At 42.3% G+C, this 17,832-nt stretch overlaps 1 protein-coding gene across 2 annotated transcripts in view; it reads left to right on the top strand.

Annotated features, from left to right (window-relative positions):
* The window catches only part of PTPRJ (protein tyrosine phosphatase receptor type J), a 72,396-nt gene that overhangs the window by 41,408 nt on the left and 13,156 nt on the right, over positions 1 to 17,832 (top strand). Inside the window, exons 2-12 of one of the 2 annotated variants that reach the window (XM_071558838.1) lie at positions 5,270 to 5,288; positions 6,389 to 6,556; positions 7,271 to 7,528; positions 8,055 to 8,321; positions 9,671 to 9,937; positions 10,557 to 10,823; positions 11,954 to 12,220; positions 13,408 to 13,674; positions 14,584 to 14,850; positions 16,609 to 16,689; positions 17,154 to 17,285. In XM_071558838.1, the coding sequence (XP_071414939.1) occupies positions 5,270 to 5,288; positions 6,389 to 6,556; positions 7,271 to 7,528; positions 8,055 to 8,321; positions 9,671 to 9,937; positions 10,557 to 10,823; positions 11,954 to 12,220; positions 13,408 to 13,674; positions 14,584 to 14,850; positions 16,609 to 16,689; positions 17,154 to 17,285 (2,260 nt within the window). Of the gene's footprint in view, positions 1 to 5,269; positions 5,289 to 6,388; positions 6,557 to 7,270; positions 7,529 to 8,054; positions 8,322 to 9,670; positions 9,938 to 10,556; positions 10,824 to 11,953; positions 12,221 to 13,407; positions 13,675 to 14,583; positions 14,851 to 16,608; positions 16,903 to 17,153; positions 17,286 to 17,832 lie in introns of both variants that reach the window. The other variant, XM_071558837.1, reaches the window with a different exon arrangement.

The raw sequence follows: 17,832 nt of genomic DNA, 5'->3' as shown, positions 1-17,832 counted from the left end.
CTTTTTTTTTTTTTTGTATGGTAAATAGAGGGGAAAGCACCTGATTTTCTTTCTTGACTTGGGTATCTTTAATTTTGCAAATTAAAGGCTGAAGAAACTGGTTTTGTTTAGCCTTGAGAAAATGAGGCTCAGAGGTGACCTCAGTGCAATGTTACAACTACCTTAAAGGAGGTGGTAGTGAGGTGGGGGTCAGACTCTTCTGCCATGTGTCAAGTCAAATGACAAGAAAATATGGCCTTAACTTGCATTGGGAAGTTTCAGATTAGTTATTAGGAAAAAAAATCACTGAAAGAGTGGTCAGGCATTGTATAATTTGCCCTGGCAAGTGGTAGAGTCACCATCTCCAGAATATTCAGGAATTGTCCAGATGTGACCCTTGGTTTAAGGGTGATTATGATGGTGCTGGGTTGACAGTTGGATTAGATGATCTTGAAGGTCTTTTTCAACCTTGATGATTCTGTGTGAATTTCTCTGCATTTTGTATTAGTATAATGATTTGTGCTTGAAGCTTTCTGTGTAAATGCAGATAAATTATTTGCACTTGAAGATTTATGATATATTATGAAGAAATTAGAAAATAGGGCAGTATATTACCCACTTATATTTTAATTCATTTTCCTGTATCGTATGTTTTGCACTCCAAAATCCACAAATTGCCTGACTAGGGCATATTACTTGAACTAGGTTCATACAAGTCTAAGCATGTATTTTTTGCCCCTATTCACGTGATCTGTTTTTTCTTGCCCAGCGTTGTAATGCTAGAAGCTTCATTAATTTGGAAATTATATTGAAGTGAATGAGATGAAACAGCCAGGAGATGGGGTGCAAGAGACAGAAACATTTCATCTTCCAAAATGTATTCTGTCTTCCTGCGGGAAGATGTCACTACCTGCTGATTTGGACTTCACACTCTCACGGAAGTGGGAAGATGTCCCCAGCTGAAATAGCAGTCAATACCTTAAAACTCCTAGGAAATCAGTAAGTGTTGGAAAGCTTATCAGTCTGTGGATGCAATACCTGGGCAATCCCACTTCCATTACTGCGGGGCTTCCCAGTGGCATTCCAGTGTTTAATTTGCACTTACTTGTGTGACCTTGAATAAAAGCTTTCTGTGGCAATGCTTTCTGAATAAGTCTATGCTAAGTATGAAATGCCAGAGGTGACAGAGGGGTTTGGAAGTGGCCAGGTTACTAAGTCTTTGCTGGTTAATGTTTGTTGGCTGCGTGGTGGTGACTGAGCATCAGCAAAGCCAAGCCTGGAGTCTTAAAACCATCATGATGGTTGCTGTGTGGTGGCTTGTCCTGAAGCGCATAGTTGTGGTGTGGGACAGCTAATGGTAGGTGGACAGAGCAGGGGGAAAAAAGGTGTGCGATCGGTCTTACTTGGGGTAGTGATCTTAATTGTGCTGTTGCTTTTGTGAAAGGGTATTGAGAAGCAATTTGAAGACCACTGTGATAGCTTTGTATTTTTGTGGAACTCCTCCAAACCTGAGAGGATGGGTGGATGGAGAAGATAAGATCTGAAGGTGCACACTTGAAAGATCATTAGCTTTGAGAGAGTTGTGATTAATTTCCTGGGTTTTTTTTTCATCTGAGTCACAAGGCACACACTGATGAGCACACAAGAAATAGTAAGCTGTAACCTCAAGTGGTGTTCTCGGAAAGGATTTGTGGTTAAGGTCTTTTTTTGGCTAGGATTTTTGGTGTGCTCACTTTGACTGTTTAGTCAGCTTCTTAACCTTGTATTTACATGAATCAAACCACGCTGTTTGTTTTGAAAACTGGAGCACCCCACGCAGGAGGACTACTGTGCACAAGGGTTTTCCCCAGTTCAGGAACCCTAATGTCATTAGAGAGTAGAGTTTGGCAGCAGAGCCAAGCTGCCCTGAAGACTTGCAGCTAATAGAAAGGGAGGCACTATTGTCTTATGCCTCTGATGCATATCAGTAGGACTTGGGCTTCTCAGTCGCTTAAAATTTTTGAAGTTTTCCTGCAACATGTCTGACTTCTCCCTCAGTAAGATTGCCTTGTGAGACTAATAATAATTCCTCGGTTAGGCAACCCAGTGTATACCTGAGGAGGATGAAGCTGAATTCTTCGTATATTACACACCACCAACTCCTGGTCAGTAATAAGCTGCACACATTAAGGAGCACAGGACAGACCTTGTGCAAGTGCAGGTGAGTTCCTCAGCTCCTCTGGAACGTGCAGCCTTTGATCAGGCACTAAGCATTGCTGTGTGACACATGAAAAGATTCACTTACCATCATACTGACAGTGATGCCTTTGTGTATAAACGTTTCTCCTGTTTTTCAATTGAAATGGTCAGCATTTTGCTGTGTTTTCTTGGAGAGGAATGTTCCGCCCCTACTCAAAGTTCCACAAAAGTTAAAAAATTACCAAACTGTATATATGAAAAATAGGGATTTGTGTCTTTGAAAAAGAAACGCAGCGATGGCAGGGCTTATGATATATTAGATGCAAACACAAGGAGAATCAGGTGTTCAGTGCAAATATCCTCTGAAATAAATTCTCTAATAAATATCCTCTGTATAAATTCTTATTAAATGATTATAAATTCTCACATAAGGCAGGACAACAGTTTGGTTCACGGCTGATGTTGAAAAATACAGCATGGAATGACTGAGTCAGGCAGGCTGACTCTTGGGAATGGGATCATTTGTTTTGTGTGGTTTTGGGTTTCACAAGGAGGCCTGCCTGTTACGTGTGGTTTTTTGAATTTTGTTTGCACATAGGCCTTTGGAAAGTCAGAGGGGTGATGTGAGGGAGTATTGCCAGAGTGTGTGATGAGCAATGGGATGATGGGAAGCTGTTCATACATCATGTGACAGGAATTTTAGCATAACTTTCCTTTTGTTGTTTGAGCATCCTTAACAAAACCCACATGTGACAATACAGCCAAGTCTCTAGCAGCTGGGCATGATTTGCCATTAGATCAGGTGACCATAAAACAGGAATCAACATGCTCCTTGTTTGAGCTGGCAGGGAAGAAATGGGGTGATAAAGGAGGGGTGCAAAAGACTTGGTGGTGGCATACCTGTTTCACAGTCACATGACAACTGTTGCTCCTGCTGTTCAGGAAGGATGCTGTGCCCCTGAACTCAAAATTTAGGGAGGAGGAGATCAGAAAGTTCATATTCAGGTAGTTTTTCAGAAAAGAAGGTATCTGAATGACAGGTTGTGAACCATGTCAGTCTCTTGCTTCTTTGTTTGTAGGGCTGCAGAAATCACTGTTTCTTAGTCCTGTGGCATTACTTGTTTCTGTTCTTTTTTCAATTTCTCTTTCTTAATAAATAAAACACCCTTTTGGCTTTGCTGTTGGATTGCCCTGCGTTTCAGGGAATCTCACCTCTTGCATTCAGCAGCTGTTTCCACACAGCGCTTCTGCTCTGACTGCTACATGGTAGTGCTTTCCTGCCTTTCCTCAGCCACTTTGTGAAAGAAAACAGAAGGATGCTTGACCTGAGTGGAGACAAATGTTTCCTCACCTCTTTATAGCCTTGCAGTTTGGCTGAGCTCTCAAAAATTCAGAAGGTTGAGGAGAAGCCTTGGGCTTGTACACAGAACATCCGTGTCCCATGACATGTCTGTTGTGTGCCGAGTTCTCCATACGGCTGTGCTAGAGAAAACCAGGAATTGGGTGTTTGGTGCTTGCAAGTGCTTTTTTGCCTAGGAAGTGTGCCCAAACTCTTCTTGCTGTGGTGCTGAGACCATCACAGGCTGGAAGGATGTCTCTCCACTTGGAGCTTGTTTCTGCTGCTCTTCTCCTTGCTGTAAAGCTGGACAGGTTGCTTCTAGTGTTGTCTCTGATCAGGTGGCCTGCCTCTTCTTTGTGGAGAGTCCTTTTTTTAGTCTATCATTTGGAGAACAAGATTTAATGTTATCTTCTGACTACTTTTTAAGGGACTGCTTGGGCCTGTGCTTGTGGCACCAGGTGCTGCTGCTCCTGGAGCTACTTGTGGCACCAGCAACATGTGAGTGGGAGACAGGGCAAATGATTTGGGATTCAAGCATTGTTGTGATACAGCTGCTTATTTTGAGTTAGCTCATGAAATTGCACAAACAGCTAAGAATTTAAGAAAATGGGGAAATAGAAAATGAGAGTTTCAAGTGCTTCAGATAAATGACTGCTTCTGCCTATACCCACCACGGTGTCAAAACCAGACCCAGAGGTGCATGGGCAGAAATGTTGCGTGTCTACAGGTCACCCTGGCACAAGGCACTGTGACCTGTGGATCTCCAGCACCACACGGGGAACCTGCCTGTCCTTGGGGTGCTTACCTCTGTGTGCTTGTTTTTGCCTTGTCATGTGTAGGTTTGCAAGGTGAATCATTGTATTTAATCCTTGATACAATGGCTGCAGTAATCTGTTTGTTACATGACAGAAGTGGCTGCTGCAGTCAGCTGGCATCAACCGGCTACAGGAATCCCAAGAAATCACGGTTATCCTCTCAAGCGCCTGCAGATATCAGTCTGGGGCTTTTATTTCACTCCTTTAAGAAGTATTTTGTGGTGCCCCTGGAGGCATACTAAGTTGACAATTTTGGGGTGAATTCACACATAAAGAGGAAGAGAATGACTATTCCAAAGTAAAAGTAGGAAGTTGTAAGACTAAAAATCATCCTCAGAGCAAAATCTGGTGTGATGGTCTGTATTACTAGCAGAGTAGGTTCAGGCTGCAGGTAAATGGCAACTGCTGATGGATTACAGATAAATGCACACCTATAAATTACATTTCAGATTATGTAACTAAGTATTTTGAACTTTGACTACATTGAGTTTGCATTCTCTGAAGCAAAATACTCTTTTGTGAGAAATAATAAAGTTTATACAACAATACAATGAAAGGAAAAGTCTTATTAATGAAAAATATCTAATTGGTATTTGCCATTTTTTGGTAGGATGGTGTCAAAGGTGCTAACTAAACTGTCTTTTGACTAAGATCTTACAGGTTTGGCTTTTGAATTGATATGTGCAAAATAACTAGCTTATGTATTCAAACTTTTTTTTGTGACAAAATAAACTAGTTTTAAAAATAGTCTTTTTTCTCTAATAGTTTGGTATATTTTTGGAGTTATGTTAGCAGGTTTTTAGGTATCTCTTTTGCAGCTTGAAAAGTCTGGACTTCTAAAAACTGATTTCTCCCCCTCTAATCCCCCATCTTAATTAAACCAGTCCCTTTTTCTTTTTTATTTGAACTTCTGGTAGTTTTAAAGTTTTAATTTCTATTATTTATTTCTGTTTTCCAGGTCAGATGCACAATTGACTGTAAGTATCATTCTGTGGCTTGCTTTTTATTTTTTTATGTAACTCTCATTATCTTAATTTCTTTTAAAAAGATCAGACTGTATCAGCAAGTATTTAAAAAAACCCAAACCCACGCCCACACAACAACAAAAACAAAAAAAACAAACCAAAAAATACAAACAAAGAAACAAAAAAACAACCAGCAACCAACTTCCTGAAAAGAATTTTTAGGAATGGTAGTTAAAAATGTAGACTTGGTTATTTTAGTGACCATAATTCCTGCAATGCATTTAAGGATATTTAAAGATATAAATCTGTACTTTAACTCCTTTCCTTTTCAGTTTGTAAAGAGTTCTGGTAAAGTCAAGTACAGGTATAATGTGCTTAGAAAGATGGGAAAATATACCTATAGGCAATCCAAATCAAGCAAACCCCATAACAAAAAGCTGCCCAAAGTGATGCTTTTAAGGATTTTCTGAAGTGAGTCTAGAGCTGCTGTACTGGCCAAGATGACAAGTTTTCATGTAGCAGAAATTTCTGAAAGTATATGCAGATAAGTTCTACCTTAATATTGAACATCAGACACACATGTGTTAGCTTTAAATTTTAGAGTCTGAATCAGCCCTCTTCACTCTTTGGGCTGCACTACGTCAATGTAAAGTTTCTTACTGTAGATACACCATGTCTGATCCTTACTTGTGGAAACACACTGCAGGACTATGAGAACTTTTTTGCTCATGTGCTGGTAGGAAGAGACAAAATCGCTGTTCCAGGCTAAACAAAGCTTCTGATAATACATGAAGAAAACATACAGAAAGCAGCTGCAAGTTTTTTAAATTCTTTCAAACAAAACTGCACTGAAAAGAGCAGATCATGGTAGCTTTCATCCAAACTGTATGTAGTGCCAGTGAATGACTGAAATAATGTGACAATCCCTTAATCTAATTAAAATCATCTCACTGAAATTAAAAGGTAGAACTAGGAAATGCACAGTGAAATTTCTGTAGAACAAACTGGGAGATCAGAAGTGACTGCGGATCTGTGCACAGTATCTATAAAAGTGATATCTGTCTAGTTCTGTGAACAGTAAAGAGACTTATTATTTGGTGTTCTTCTTTCAGGCACTGAGGAGTGCAGCTCAAAAAATGTAACTGCAGAACCAGGAACCAGTAGTAATGATAATTTGTCAGTAAACTCTGCAAGCGGGAGCAAAGCCTATGGAGGTGGAAGATCAATCAGGGCTGTGTCACTACCTGATGGGACAATAAGTGATCGAAGCAATGTAACACGTACGTGTTTTGAAATGTGACTGGGATGTGAATCTTCAGGGTGTTTTGCACTTCTGTATTGTGTTAGTATTTTAAGCCTGAACTGTAGTCCACAGTGCAAAGAGCATTGTAGGGGCGTGGATCCAGCTGCTTTACTGGAATAGAGAATGAGCTGAAGAAATCTATCTGCACAGCTGACTGGGAGTACAGTTTCACTCTGTGTTTGGCTCATGGCCTTGAAATAGTTTTATTCATGTTAGACTTAGGCTCCCTTCCATCCTTATTACAGCTTTTTAGGTTACAGCTTCAGCAGTTCAACCTCACTGTGGCATAGATTTGAAATGCATAAGTAACAGAGTGTGCTGGGTCATGTACCTAGAGAGGAAAGGTGTGTGAATCTTGCAGCTCGAAGAACTTCTCTCTATGGGGTAGACAGTTTAGTAAAAAATAACAGCAGGTTGTGTGTTCCAGTCTTTCTCAGCACTGTGCATGAAGTTCACAGCTGAGGCAGCATAGTAATCACTGCTGCACCTAGATAGTTTTACTCCTTGAGATGAAGAGAAACTTGAGGAGTTTGGAGAGGTAGCCAAGTGCAGTAGAGGATGGCTTGATTATTTTCTCAGGCTGATGACTGTTTTACAAAAGACCCGGGTAGGGCAGGGGGAAGAGTGCTTTATATGTTTGTCAACAAATATTCTTGTAGGATAAAAGATTTTTATTTTTTCCCTTTGACAGAGTCCAGCCCAGTTTATGATCTCAAAGCAAAATATGTTGGTATGACTTCTGTCATCTTAACATGGTTAGTGAACAACAGTGCTTCAAACTCATACAGAATAGAGTATGGAAATGATACCTCTGTCAGAGAGAGCTTGAAGTCCAGTGGTACTGAAGTAGAAATTACTGAGTTGATCCCTGGGACAATGTACAGTTTCATCGTATTTCCAGTACTAGATGGTAATGAGACAGAAGGAGTGCCCTTAAGGTTGTATACAAGTAAGTCACGGTTATTTGCATCTCTGTTTCTGGTGGTCTGTACTTTTGTGTTCAGCTCAGGGCTCTACCTACCTATGTGAGGATTGCAATTCAATACTATTGTGTATGTATTTTGGTTCTGTAGGCTGATCTGGGCAATATACAAAGAATGGGATGTTAGGGTACAGCAGAAACATAAGCCTGATGGGTTTGTTTGTTTGTTTTAAATTGTCTTGCCTCCCCTCCATCCTGGTCTCTTCCTTGTTCACCTCTCTGGATTCCCTGGGGAAATGCCCTGGGAGTTCTGACATAGTGATGGCCTACACTTCTGCTTTGGGGTGTCAGAGGGAAATTACTGCCACTTAGAATGGCATGTCTTCAGTTCTCTTTTAGCTGCCCACTGGCGCAGCAACCTCCAGGAGTCTGGTGATGTCATTGGGCTGCTCCTGCACTCTGAACCATGAGTGATATGAAGACAGTGAAGTACTGGTGCACCCATGAGCAGCTGTTCTTGCAGGCTGACAGATTGTTGTTTTGCCTTTCACAGAGCCCAGCCCAGTGCTTCATCTCCAGGCAGAATGTGTTGGGGTGACCTCTGTCAACTTATCATGGGAGATGAATGACATGGCTTCTGACTCCTACGCATACAGGATAGAGGTTGCAAAAGATATTCCTATTAAGAATGTGACATCCAGTGGCCCCAGAGCAGAAATTACTGAGTTAATTCCTGGGACAATGTATGAATTCACCGTATTTGCAGTAGCAGCTGACAATGAGACGGAAGGAGAAGGAAGGTCCAGACTCATCTATACAAGTAAGTCATAGTTTCTTGCAGCAGTGTTCTGCTGGACAGCTCAGACTTCTGCCTAACTGCCTGAAGGCCAAAGTATAAAGCTTTTTTTATATGCACGCATATACACACATATATATATGATGTCTTATTCATGGAGCCTAATCTGGCTGTTCAGTATATTTATCAATGGTATGGGTGCAGGAGTTGAATCCAAAATTAGCAAGTTAGCTGATGATACCAACTGGAAGGTGCTGTTGGCATTCTTAGAGACCTTCCAGAGGGATCTAGGTAGATTGGAGCATTGGGCAGTAATTAATGGAAGGAAATTTAACAAGTCCAAATGCCATGTTTTGCACCTGTGACAGAGTAATACTGAACATAAATGTAAACTGGGCGAGGAGTATCTGGAGAGTAGCTCTGCAGAAAGGAATCTGGGGGTGCTGGTTGAAGCAGGACAGTCCTGGCAGCCAGGAGGGCAAACCCCATCTCAGGGTGCATCAAACACAGTAGAATCAGCTCATCAAAATAAGTGATTATCCTGCTGTGTTCAGTATTTCTGCAGCCTCATCCAGCATACTGGGTGCAGTTCTGGGCCCCACAATTTAAGAAGGATATGAATGTCCTTGAATGCCTGCTAAGGAGGGCAGCAACCTGCTGGAAGGCCTGTCCTGAGGAGCAGCTGAGGGCTTTGGGCTTGTCTAGTTTGAAGGAGGCTGAGAGGCGACTCCATCGCTTTCTTCAGCTTCCTGAGGAGAGGAAGTGAAAAGGGAGATGCTGATCTCTATTCCCTGTATCTAGTGATGTGATGTGTGAGAACAGTTCAAAGCTGCCTCAGGGGAGGTTTAGACTTGACATTTGGAAGCATTTCTTTACTGAGAGAGTGGTCAAACACTGCAATAGGCTTCTTAGGAAGGTGGTCAATACCCTAAGCCTGTCTGTTTGAGGTATTTGCACAATACTCCTAATATGTTTTACCTTTTGGTGAGACCTGAAGTGATCAGGCAGTTGAACTAGATGATATTTGCAGGACCCTTCCAACTGAAATATTCCAGGCTACTCTATCGCTTTCTTGTCCACTCCTCTGGATTCCCAAGGGAAGCCTTGGGAGTTCTGTCACAATGAAGGTCTGTGCTTATGTTTTGGGGTGTCAAAGGAAAATAAGTGCCACTCAGAATGACTTAAGTTCTCTTGTAGCTGCCCACTGGTACAACAGCCTCTAGGAAATCTGATGATGTTGTTGGGCTGCTCCAGCACTCTGAACCATGAGTGGTGGGAAAGGAGTGAAGTACTGGTGTATCTGTGATTCTTCTGGGTGTGCTAGTGAGCAGCTGTTCTTGCAGGTTGACAGATTGTTGTCTTGCCTTTCACAGAGCCCAGCCCAGTGCATCATCTCCAGGCAGAATATGTTGGGGTGACCTCTGTCAACTTAACATGGGAGGTGAATGACACAGCTTCTGACTCCTACACATACAGGATAGAGGTTGCAAAAGATACTCCTATTAGGAATGTGACATCCAATGGCCCCAAAGCAGAAATTACTGAATTAATTCCTGGGACAATGTATGAATTCACCGTATATGCGGTAGCAGCTGATAATGAGACGGAAGGAGAAGGAAGTTCCATAGCCATCTATACAAGTAAGTCAGTTTCATGCAGGCTTGTTCCTGGTGGTCTGTTATTTTGCTGTGCAGCACGTGGCTCTGCCCACCTGCCTGAGGGTTGGAATTTTATACAAGCCTTACCTGGGTTGAATACTAAGAAGGAGGTATTAATGTGTAGAGGGAACATAATTGTGGTGTTTGTTTGTTTATTAAACACCAAACTCCCCCTAAACCCCCCACCCCCCACCGTGAAAAAAAAATCCACCACAAAAACTGAACCAAAAACTAACCAGCCAAAGCAAAATTCCCTGCACTGCCAACCATACATATACCTTTCCTGTTTACCTTTTGGATCTCAAGGGAAGCCCTGGGAGCTGTGGTCCAGTGGTGACCTCTGCTTCTCCTTTGGAATATTAAAAGGAGTTGAATGACACTCTGACTTGCCTTTGGTTCTCTCATAGCTGTTCACTGGTGCAGCAGCCTCCAAGACTGTCTTGTGATATTCTTGGGCTGCTCCTGCACTCTGAACCATGAGAGATACAAAGAGAGTGAAGTACTGATGTGCCTCTGTTCATTCTGGGTGCACCTGTGAGCAGCTGTTCTTGCAGTTGACAAATTGTCTTGCCTTTCAGACAAATTGTCTTGCCTTTCACAGAGCCCAGCCCAGTGCTTCATCTCCAGGCAGAATATGTTGGGGTGACTTCTGTCAACTTAACGTGGGAGGTGAACGACATGGCTTCTGACTCCTACACGTACAGGATAAAGGTTGCAAAAGATACTCCTATTAAGAATGTGACATCCAGTGGCCCCAAAGCAGAAATTACTGAGTTAATTCCTGGGTCAATGTATGAATTCACCATATTTGCGGTAGCAGCTGATAATCAGACAGAGGGAGAAGAAATTACCAAAGACCTGTATACAAGTAAGGAAATGGTGCCTCTTGGTTGCAAGTAAACATGGCATTTGTACCAAATTGCTCTGCTTTCTTGTATTATATTTACATCTTCATTTTCTTTCTGGTTGTGATGTTGTTTTCTCCAAGTGTCTGTATGCATGAATGCTAAGCAGCCTTTGGTAAAAGGAGAAAGATCTGAGATGGTCTCTGTGCTTGCATGTGTTGCCTGTAAATCAGTTACTTCATCTGCATTGCTGTTCAAGACTGTGTAGAGATCCAGCTGCTACAACAGCATGACTTTTTGTAGATGCTTGAGGGCTGAATAAGATTCCTGACAGCTTCTGAGAGTGGGTTATAACACCTTGTACCAAAAGACATGGTGTGCAGGGATCTGGTGGCCAGAGTTATGGAGGCTTTTTGTTCCTGAAGGTTGCTTTGAGCTCTTTGCAGTGTCTCTGGCCTGAGTTTCTTGAGGATTGTGGCTCTCCCACTGCCTAGGGCCAAATTATTGAGTGTGGTGCCAATCTTATTGGCTTTGTGCCATGGAACTTTATTCCCAGACCAGAGGTATGAATAGGTGGACATGTTTCTTTTGTATGTAGCTCTGAGATGCAAAGGGAACAGGCAACGCCCCCACAAAGCAATTTGTAGCAGTGCGTCCTGGAGCTGGTACTGAGTAGATAAGCTTGTCTAAGCTGCCTGAGGTGAGTCTTATCTGCCTGGAGTTGATGAGTCAGACTTTCAGATACAGCAATGTGTGTCAACTGTTGCACCTGCTCAAGCAGCCCATTTCTTTATGCTGATATTGGGGGGAGTTTGGGCTGAAAGTCTCAGATTAACACTCGTAGACAGAGTTTTGAGTTAACAAACCAAGATCAGCTTGCACTCTACTTCCTTCCTTGATTTCCACCTGTGTCTGTCTGCAAATCCACTGTGGAACAAATAATTTTGGCATATGAAGTGAAATAGAGTGTTCCCCAGAATTCCTGTGGCTTTTCCAGAGGTGCCACAGTGTGAGTGTCTGAAACCGGACATTGGTACTGTAAAAGTGCTGCTTGGCTACAAATGATGCTCATTCTATGTGAAATAGGGAAATGTGGCTGTGGTTCTTCTTCCTTTATTTCTCTCTTAACAGATTATTGTCTTGCCTTTCACAGAGCCCAGCCCAGTGCTTCATCTCCAGGCAGAATATGTTGGGGTGACCTCTGTCAACTTAACATGGAAGGTGAATGACACGGCTTCTGACTCCTACACATACAGAATAGAGGTTGCAAAAGATATTCCTATTAGGAACGTGACATCCAGTGACCCCAAAGCAGAAATTACTGAGTTAATTCCTGGAACAATGTATAAATTCACCATATTTGTGGTAGCAGCTGATAATGAGACGGAAGGAGAAGGAAGTTCCATATCCATCTATACAAGTAAGTCAGTTTCTTGTGACCCTGTTCTTGGTGGTCTGTATTTTGCTGTGGGGCACAGGGCACTCCCTGATACCTTGAGGCTTGGAATTTAATACTGTTGCAGGCAGAGGTGATGATTTGATCCTCGAGCTATATATGTCCAATCTCCCAAACATGGGATGTTGAAGTGTAGAAGCAGTATTGCCCTAATAGAAAGCTGTTGCTAAAGTTTGCCCCAAGGCTGCTGTCAATGAAGAGACTTTTCCCTGATGACTGATCTCTTCCAAATTTGGGCAAAGGGCATTTGCATTCTTTTCCTAGAGGATGGGGGACTCAGATTTTCTTTTTAAGGGGCTCCCACACAGAGCATATTGTGCCCCGGGGGTTGTGTGAGCAGGGGGCCTGTAGCTGCAATTGGGCTGCAGCCAGGAAAGTGAGATTCAGGCAGTGCTATCTCAGGAGAACTCCTTTGGCCATCCAGCACCTTGCCATGTTACATAACAAAAGTCTTGCAATGTGGTGTTGGAGGAGCCTCCAAGGTAGTAGCCCAACCTGGTTGTTCAGTGGAGTGCATTTGAAAGAAAACAGGTAACTGTTGCTGTCATTTGTATTTACCTGAAATATACCTGCATGTATGATCCTACCTTACCAGTCAATTCCCAGAAATTTCACCTGTACTATCTGTAATAGCCAGTTGCCCTCTATTGAAGATATGTAGAGAATATGGTGTTGGAAAAGAGGGTTTTTGTAGATGGTCTCTACTGTGAGGGTCAAGTTCAGGGCATGAGGATTGGAGAAAAAGGGAGTCAGGGTCATCACCTCTGTTCCTCTTCTAGTGCTAGTTTATCTTCCTTATTTTTGCTGTGCAGAGTTGCACTGCCACTGTCTTTCCCCTTCACTCCTTCCCTCCTACCTCTGGATTTGCAGGGAAGGCCATGGGAGTTCTGTCACAGTGAAGGCTTGTGCTTCTCTTGCCTTTGCTTCTGAAACGAAAGTGTATCATGCCTGAGATGGCTCTGTCTCATTTTTCTGTTACCCAGCTATTGATGCAACAGACTCCAGAATGTTTGGTGATGGTAGCTGCTCCTGCACTCTGAACCATGAGTGATATGAAGACAGTGAAGCACTTACGTGCCTGTGATCCTTCTGGGTGCACCTGTGAGCAGCTGTTCTTGCAGGTTGACAGATTGTTGTCTTGCCTTTCACAGAGCCCAGCCCAGTGCTTCATCTCCAGGCAGAATATGTTGGGGTGACCTCTGTCAACTTAACATGGAAGGTGAATGACACGGCTTCTGACTCCTACACGTACAGGATAAAGGTTGCAAAAGATATCCCTATTAGGAACGTGACATCCAGTGGCCCCAAAGCAGAAATTACTGAGTTAATTCCTGGGACAATGTATGAATTCACCGTATATGCGGTAGCAGCTGATAATGAGACGGAAGGAGAAGGAAGTTCCATAGCCATCTATACAAGTAAGTCAGTTTCATGCAGGCTTGTTCCTGGTGGTCTGTTATTTTGCTGTGCAGCACGTGGCTCTGCCCACCTGCCTGGAGCTCGGAATTTAATACTGTTGCAGGCAGCGGTGCTACTCTTTGCCTGCCTGCATTCATAGATGTTTGTGTGGAAGAGACATAGCCTTCTTTTTAAAAAAAAAGTAAAACTAATGCCTCAAAAATGGTAATTGTGCAAGTTGGTCACCATGGCCTGTGCCGCAATGAATTCTTCCTTTAAACTTCCTTCCTGGGCTGGGATTTGCATAGGTACCCATGTTGCCTTTACTTCTTGGAGGATCAGAGTATCAACATTCTTTTAAAAGGCTCCCACACAGAGACTATTTGTTGTGCCCAGGGAAGTTACATGGTTTGGAGGCCTGTGGCTTACACTGGGCTGGGGCAGGAGAGTGAATGTTAGGCAACACTAGCTCAGGAGTGGGCTCATGGCTTGACCTAGGCAAACTGCTCCTTTGCCAGCTTTCATCACCTCTGTTCCTCTTTCAGTGAGTTCCTTACTACTTTATGCAGTGCACAGATATACCACCATCTCCTTTCCCCAGTCTCCCTGCAGCCTTATATCTGTCCTGATCACATTTCTGGATTGCCAAGAAAAATTCTGGGAGTGCTGACATTGTGGTGACCTGTGATCCTGCTTTGGAATTCCAAAGGGAGATGAATGCTGCTTAAGATTACTTTCCATCAGTTCTCTCATAGCTGCCCACTGGTGCAACAGCCTCTAGGAAAATCTGGTGATGATGTTGGGCTGCTCCTGCACTCTGAGCCATGAGTGGTGGGAAAGGAGTGAAGTACTGGTGTATCTGTGATTCTTCTGGGTGCACCTGTGAGTAGCTGTTTTTGCAGGTTGACAGATTGTTTTGCCTTTCACAGAGCCCAGCCCAGTGCATCATCTCCGGGCAGAATATGTTGGGGTGACCTCTGTCAACTTATCATGGGAGATGAATGACACGGCTTCTGACTCCTACGCATACAGGGTAGAGGTTGTAAAAGATACTCCTATTAGGAATGTGACATCCAATGGCCCCAAAGCAGAAATTACTGAGTTAATTCCTGGGACAATGTATGAATTCACCGTATATGCAGTAGCAGCTGATAATGAGGCAGAAGGAGAAGGAAGATCCATACCCATCTGTACAAGTAAGTCACAGTTTTTTGCAGGCCTGTTCCTGGTGGTCTGTATTCTGCTGTGCAGCACGTGGCTCTGCCCACCTGCTTGAGTGTTGAAATATGACACAGCCTACCTGGAGTGAGCAATGTTAATGTGTGGATGGGGGTTCTTTATAGGGTTTTTTTTGCCCTCTCTTCCCTTTGGTTGAGGCCCTCAGGCCCTTATTTTGAAGGGTTCCCACAGAATGCTCAAGGGGACCCTTAGGGGGGCTTGTTTCCCTTTGGAGGGGCTCGTGGCTGCAGCTGGGCTGTGGGCAGCCCTGTGCTGTGTGCCTGTCATGCTGTTTTGCTCAGCTCCTCTGCAGACAAGAGAAGGCTGTTATGCCTGTGCTCCTTGTGTTAAGCATTGTGAGTATTTTTACCCCTTGTGATTATGTTCTACTTTGTCCTTTTCTTTGTTTTGCCCCCGTTTGACTGTAGTGAAATGAATCTGTCCCGGAGCTCCACAGCGGGTTTGCCAAAGGGGCTCTGGGGAGAGCTTGTTAAGAGAGTCGCTGGTACTCTGTGAATGCTGCTTGGTTGCTCATAATCTCAGTCTATCTGAAACTGGAAGTGTGGTTGTGCCTCTGTTTTTGGGGGTTCTTTTTGTCTGTCTTGAAATATTCATGAGTGTTTCCAGAATCTCTCTTTGACTTCAAAAGAGCCCAGCTCTGTTTTCCACATCAGGGTGGAGTATGCTGGTCTCTGATTTCTCCCATGTGGAACAGATGATGCTACTTCTAGCTGCACCTACAGGCAGAGCTCAAAAGTTATGATTTTACTGCTCTAGAAACCAGACATCCAGTGTCACTAGCTGTCAGAGGTATTGTTCCAGAGTTTGTGTCTGTAATCTCCTACAGTTTCGCTGTATTTGTAGGAGTACCTGACAGTGTTACTGAAGGGAAGTAGATATTTATAAAATGCAGTAGAAAAAAGTCCCAGTCACATCTACTTTGAACTAAATCTGTTTGTTCTGGCACACAATTGTGCTTCTCCTTAGTTTCTTAAAATAATATCCCTTTTTAATAACAAAATAATTTGATCCATCAGTCTATAACCCCTATTTGAAAGTACCAAATACTTTCTTATCTCGAGAGGAAATAAATTTATTGTGTATTACAGTTGTAGAGTGATAGGAGTTTTCATCTTGAAGGCTGAGTTTTACAAGATATTTAATTTAGAGAGACTTTTCTCCTCAGTATTACCACTACATTAACTTTTTTAATATCTTTTTGTGTCTTCTTATAAGATTGCAGCTTTTATATTGTGTTCCAGAAGACTTTCATCCAAACTGACATGTTGTAGTTGGTGTTTTTAAGGATAGCTGCTGCTGTGCTCTTAATGCATGGAGCTTATCTTTATTTTCTTATTTGCTGGCCACTAAGAGTTTTACACAATTGTATAGGGGCGTAGTGTCAGTCAACTTACTATTCTTAACAATGTTCTTTGAGTAGTATGGTAAAGGGTTGAACTGTATTTTGAAAACATTGCTGATCTTAACAGATGCTCAGTCTAAGTAGAATAGGTCTGTGTACATAGTGTGTTAGGTATTTGGCTTTCTAATAGGGTAACAAGTCCTTGTGTGGGCAGTAGATGCCATATAGGCATCTTTTTAGAAGTGGAGAGGAAAGCCGAAATTTTACAAACATTTATACATGTAACATACAAATAGTCAGCTTTGTCTATTAAGGACAGCACTTAATTTATTACTCTTTTTGTTTGTTTTTGTTATTGTTTTTCTTTTGGCAGAACCTGCCTCAGTGAATTCATTTTGGTGTGAACCAGTGGCAAAGCAGCCTTTCCTCATGTTGAAATGGAAGTGTCCCTCTGGTAATAGCTCTGGCTTCAAAATTATAATAACTAATACAAATAATTCAAAGGAAAATAAAGAAGAGGCTCAATCCTGCATGGGAGAAGGCTCAGAGGAAACCTTCATAACAGAATCTTTAGATTATTTCAGCACCTATAATGTTACTATCATAACTCTTTCATGCGGTTCTGAAAGCTCTCCAGTGTACAAAATGTGTCAAACGAGCATTACCGGTAAGCATTAAGATTGGAGAATGAAAAATATTCATAGGACAAAATTATTAACTTCATGTTTGCAGAATACCAAACTTGGTATGCAGTACATTATCAGCGTACAGACTATGAATAAAACACTACATTAATGCAAGGTCTAATGTGATGCGCAGTAAATGTGCATTATATGAACAGCATCAGCATTACAGCATTTTCTTGTTTGGAAAACTTCTATCAGTCCTTGATATAATAAAAAATATTTTTGTTGATAGACCCACCTCATCCAAGTGAAGCTCCTTCAGTCAAGGTAGTCAGTCACAGCTCGTTGTCTGTTGAATTCTCTGATTTTGATTCACTTTATGGTCCATTACAAGCGTATGCAGTAATGATCACAACACATCAAGGTAAGATTTATGAAATTATCTTGTAGCTGTGTGAAACAATTTATCAGATGGCATTAGGTTTTACAGTCTAAATTGGTGTTAAATGGATAGAGAAAAAGCTGATTCAATATCTTTGATCACCTTTCAAAAATCATGAGGCAAATACCTTGCTTGCTTTGTCAGATCACTCCTTGTTTTCAGAAAGCCCTCTTTCACTCTCTTTTCTCTCCTGACTTATCCTTGTACATAAGTCTCACATGTACTGCCCCTACGCTGTTGTCAAATTGATTTGCCAGCAATGTCCTGCCCCAAGATTGCATAGTATCCTTTTTTCCCCTTCCACTCCTAGAATTGTCACAGCTGCTAACACAAGCAGCTTTGTAATGTGGAATGGTTTCCCCCCTCCTTTCTTCATCTGGAAGATGTCTGCAGAAAGATCTTAAAAGGAAGAGAGCTTTCCTCCTGATTTTACTTAAAACACTTTATCTGAAAGAGAGGGGATGCAGGTGGAAGGTTTAAATAGCATTGACAGCATTAATGCCATGGGAAGTTCAATGTCACAGAAAAC

The sequence above is a fragment of the Pithys albifrons genome, chromosome 6 (assembly GCF_047495875.1).
Source record: "Pithys albifrons albifrons isolate INPA30051 chromosome 6, PitAlb_v1, whole genome shotgun sequence".
NCBI lineage: Eukaryota > Metazoa > Chordata > Aves > Passeriformes > Thamnophilidae > Pithys > Pithys albifrons.
This window is presented reverse-complemented; position numbering and strand designations above follow the sequence as displayed.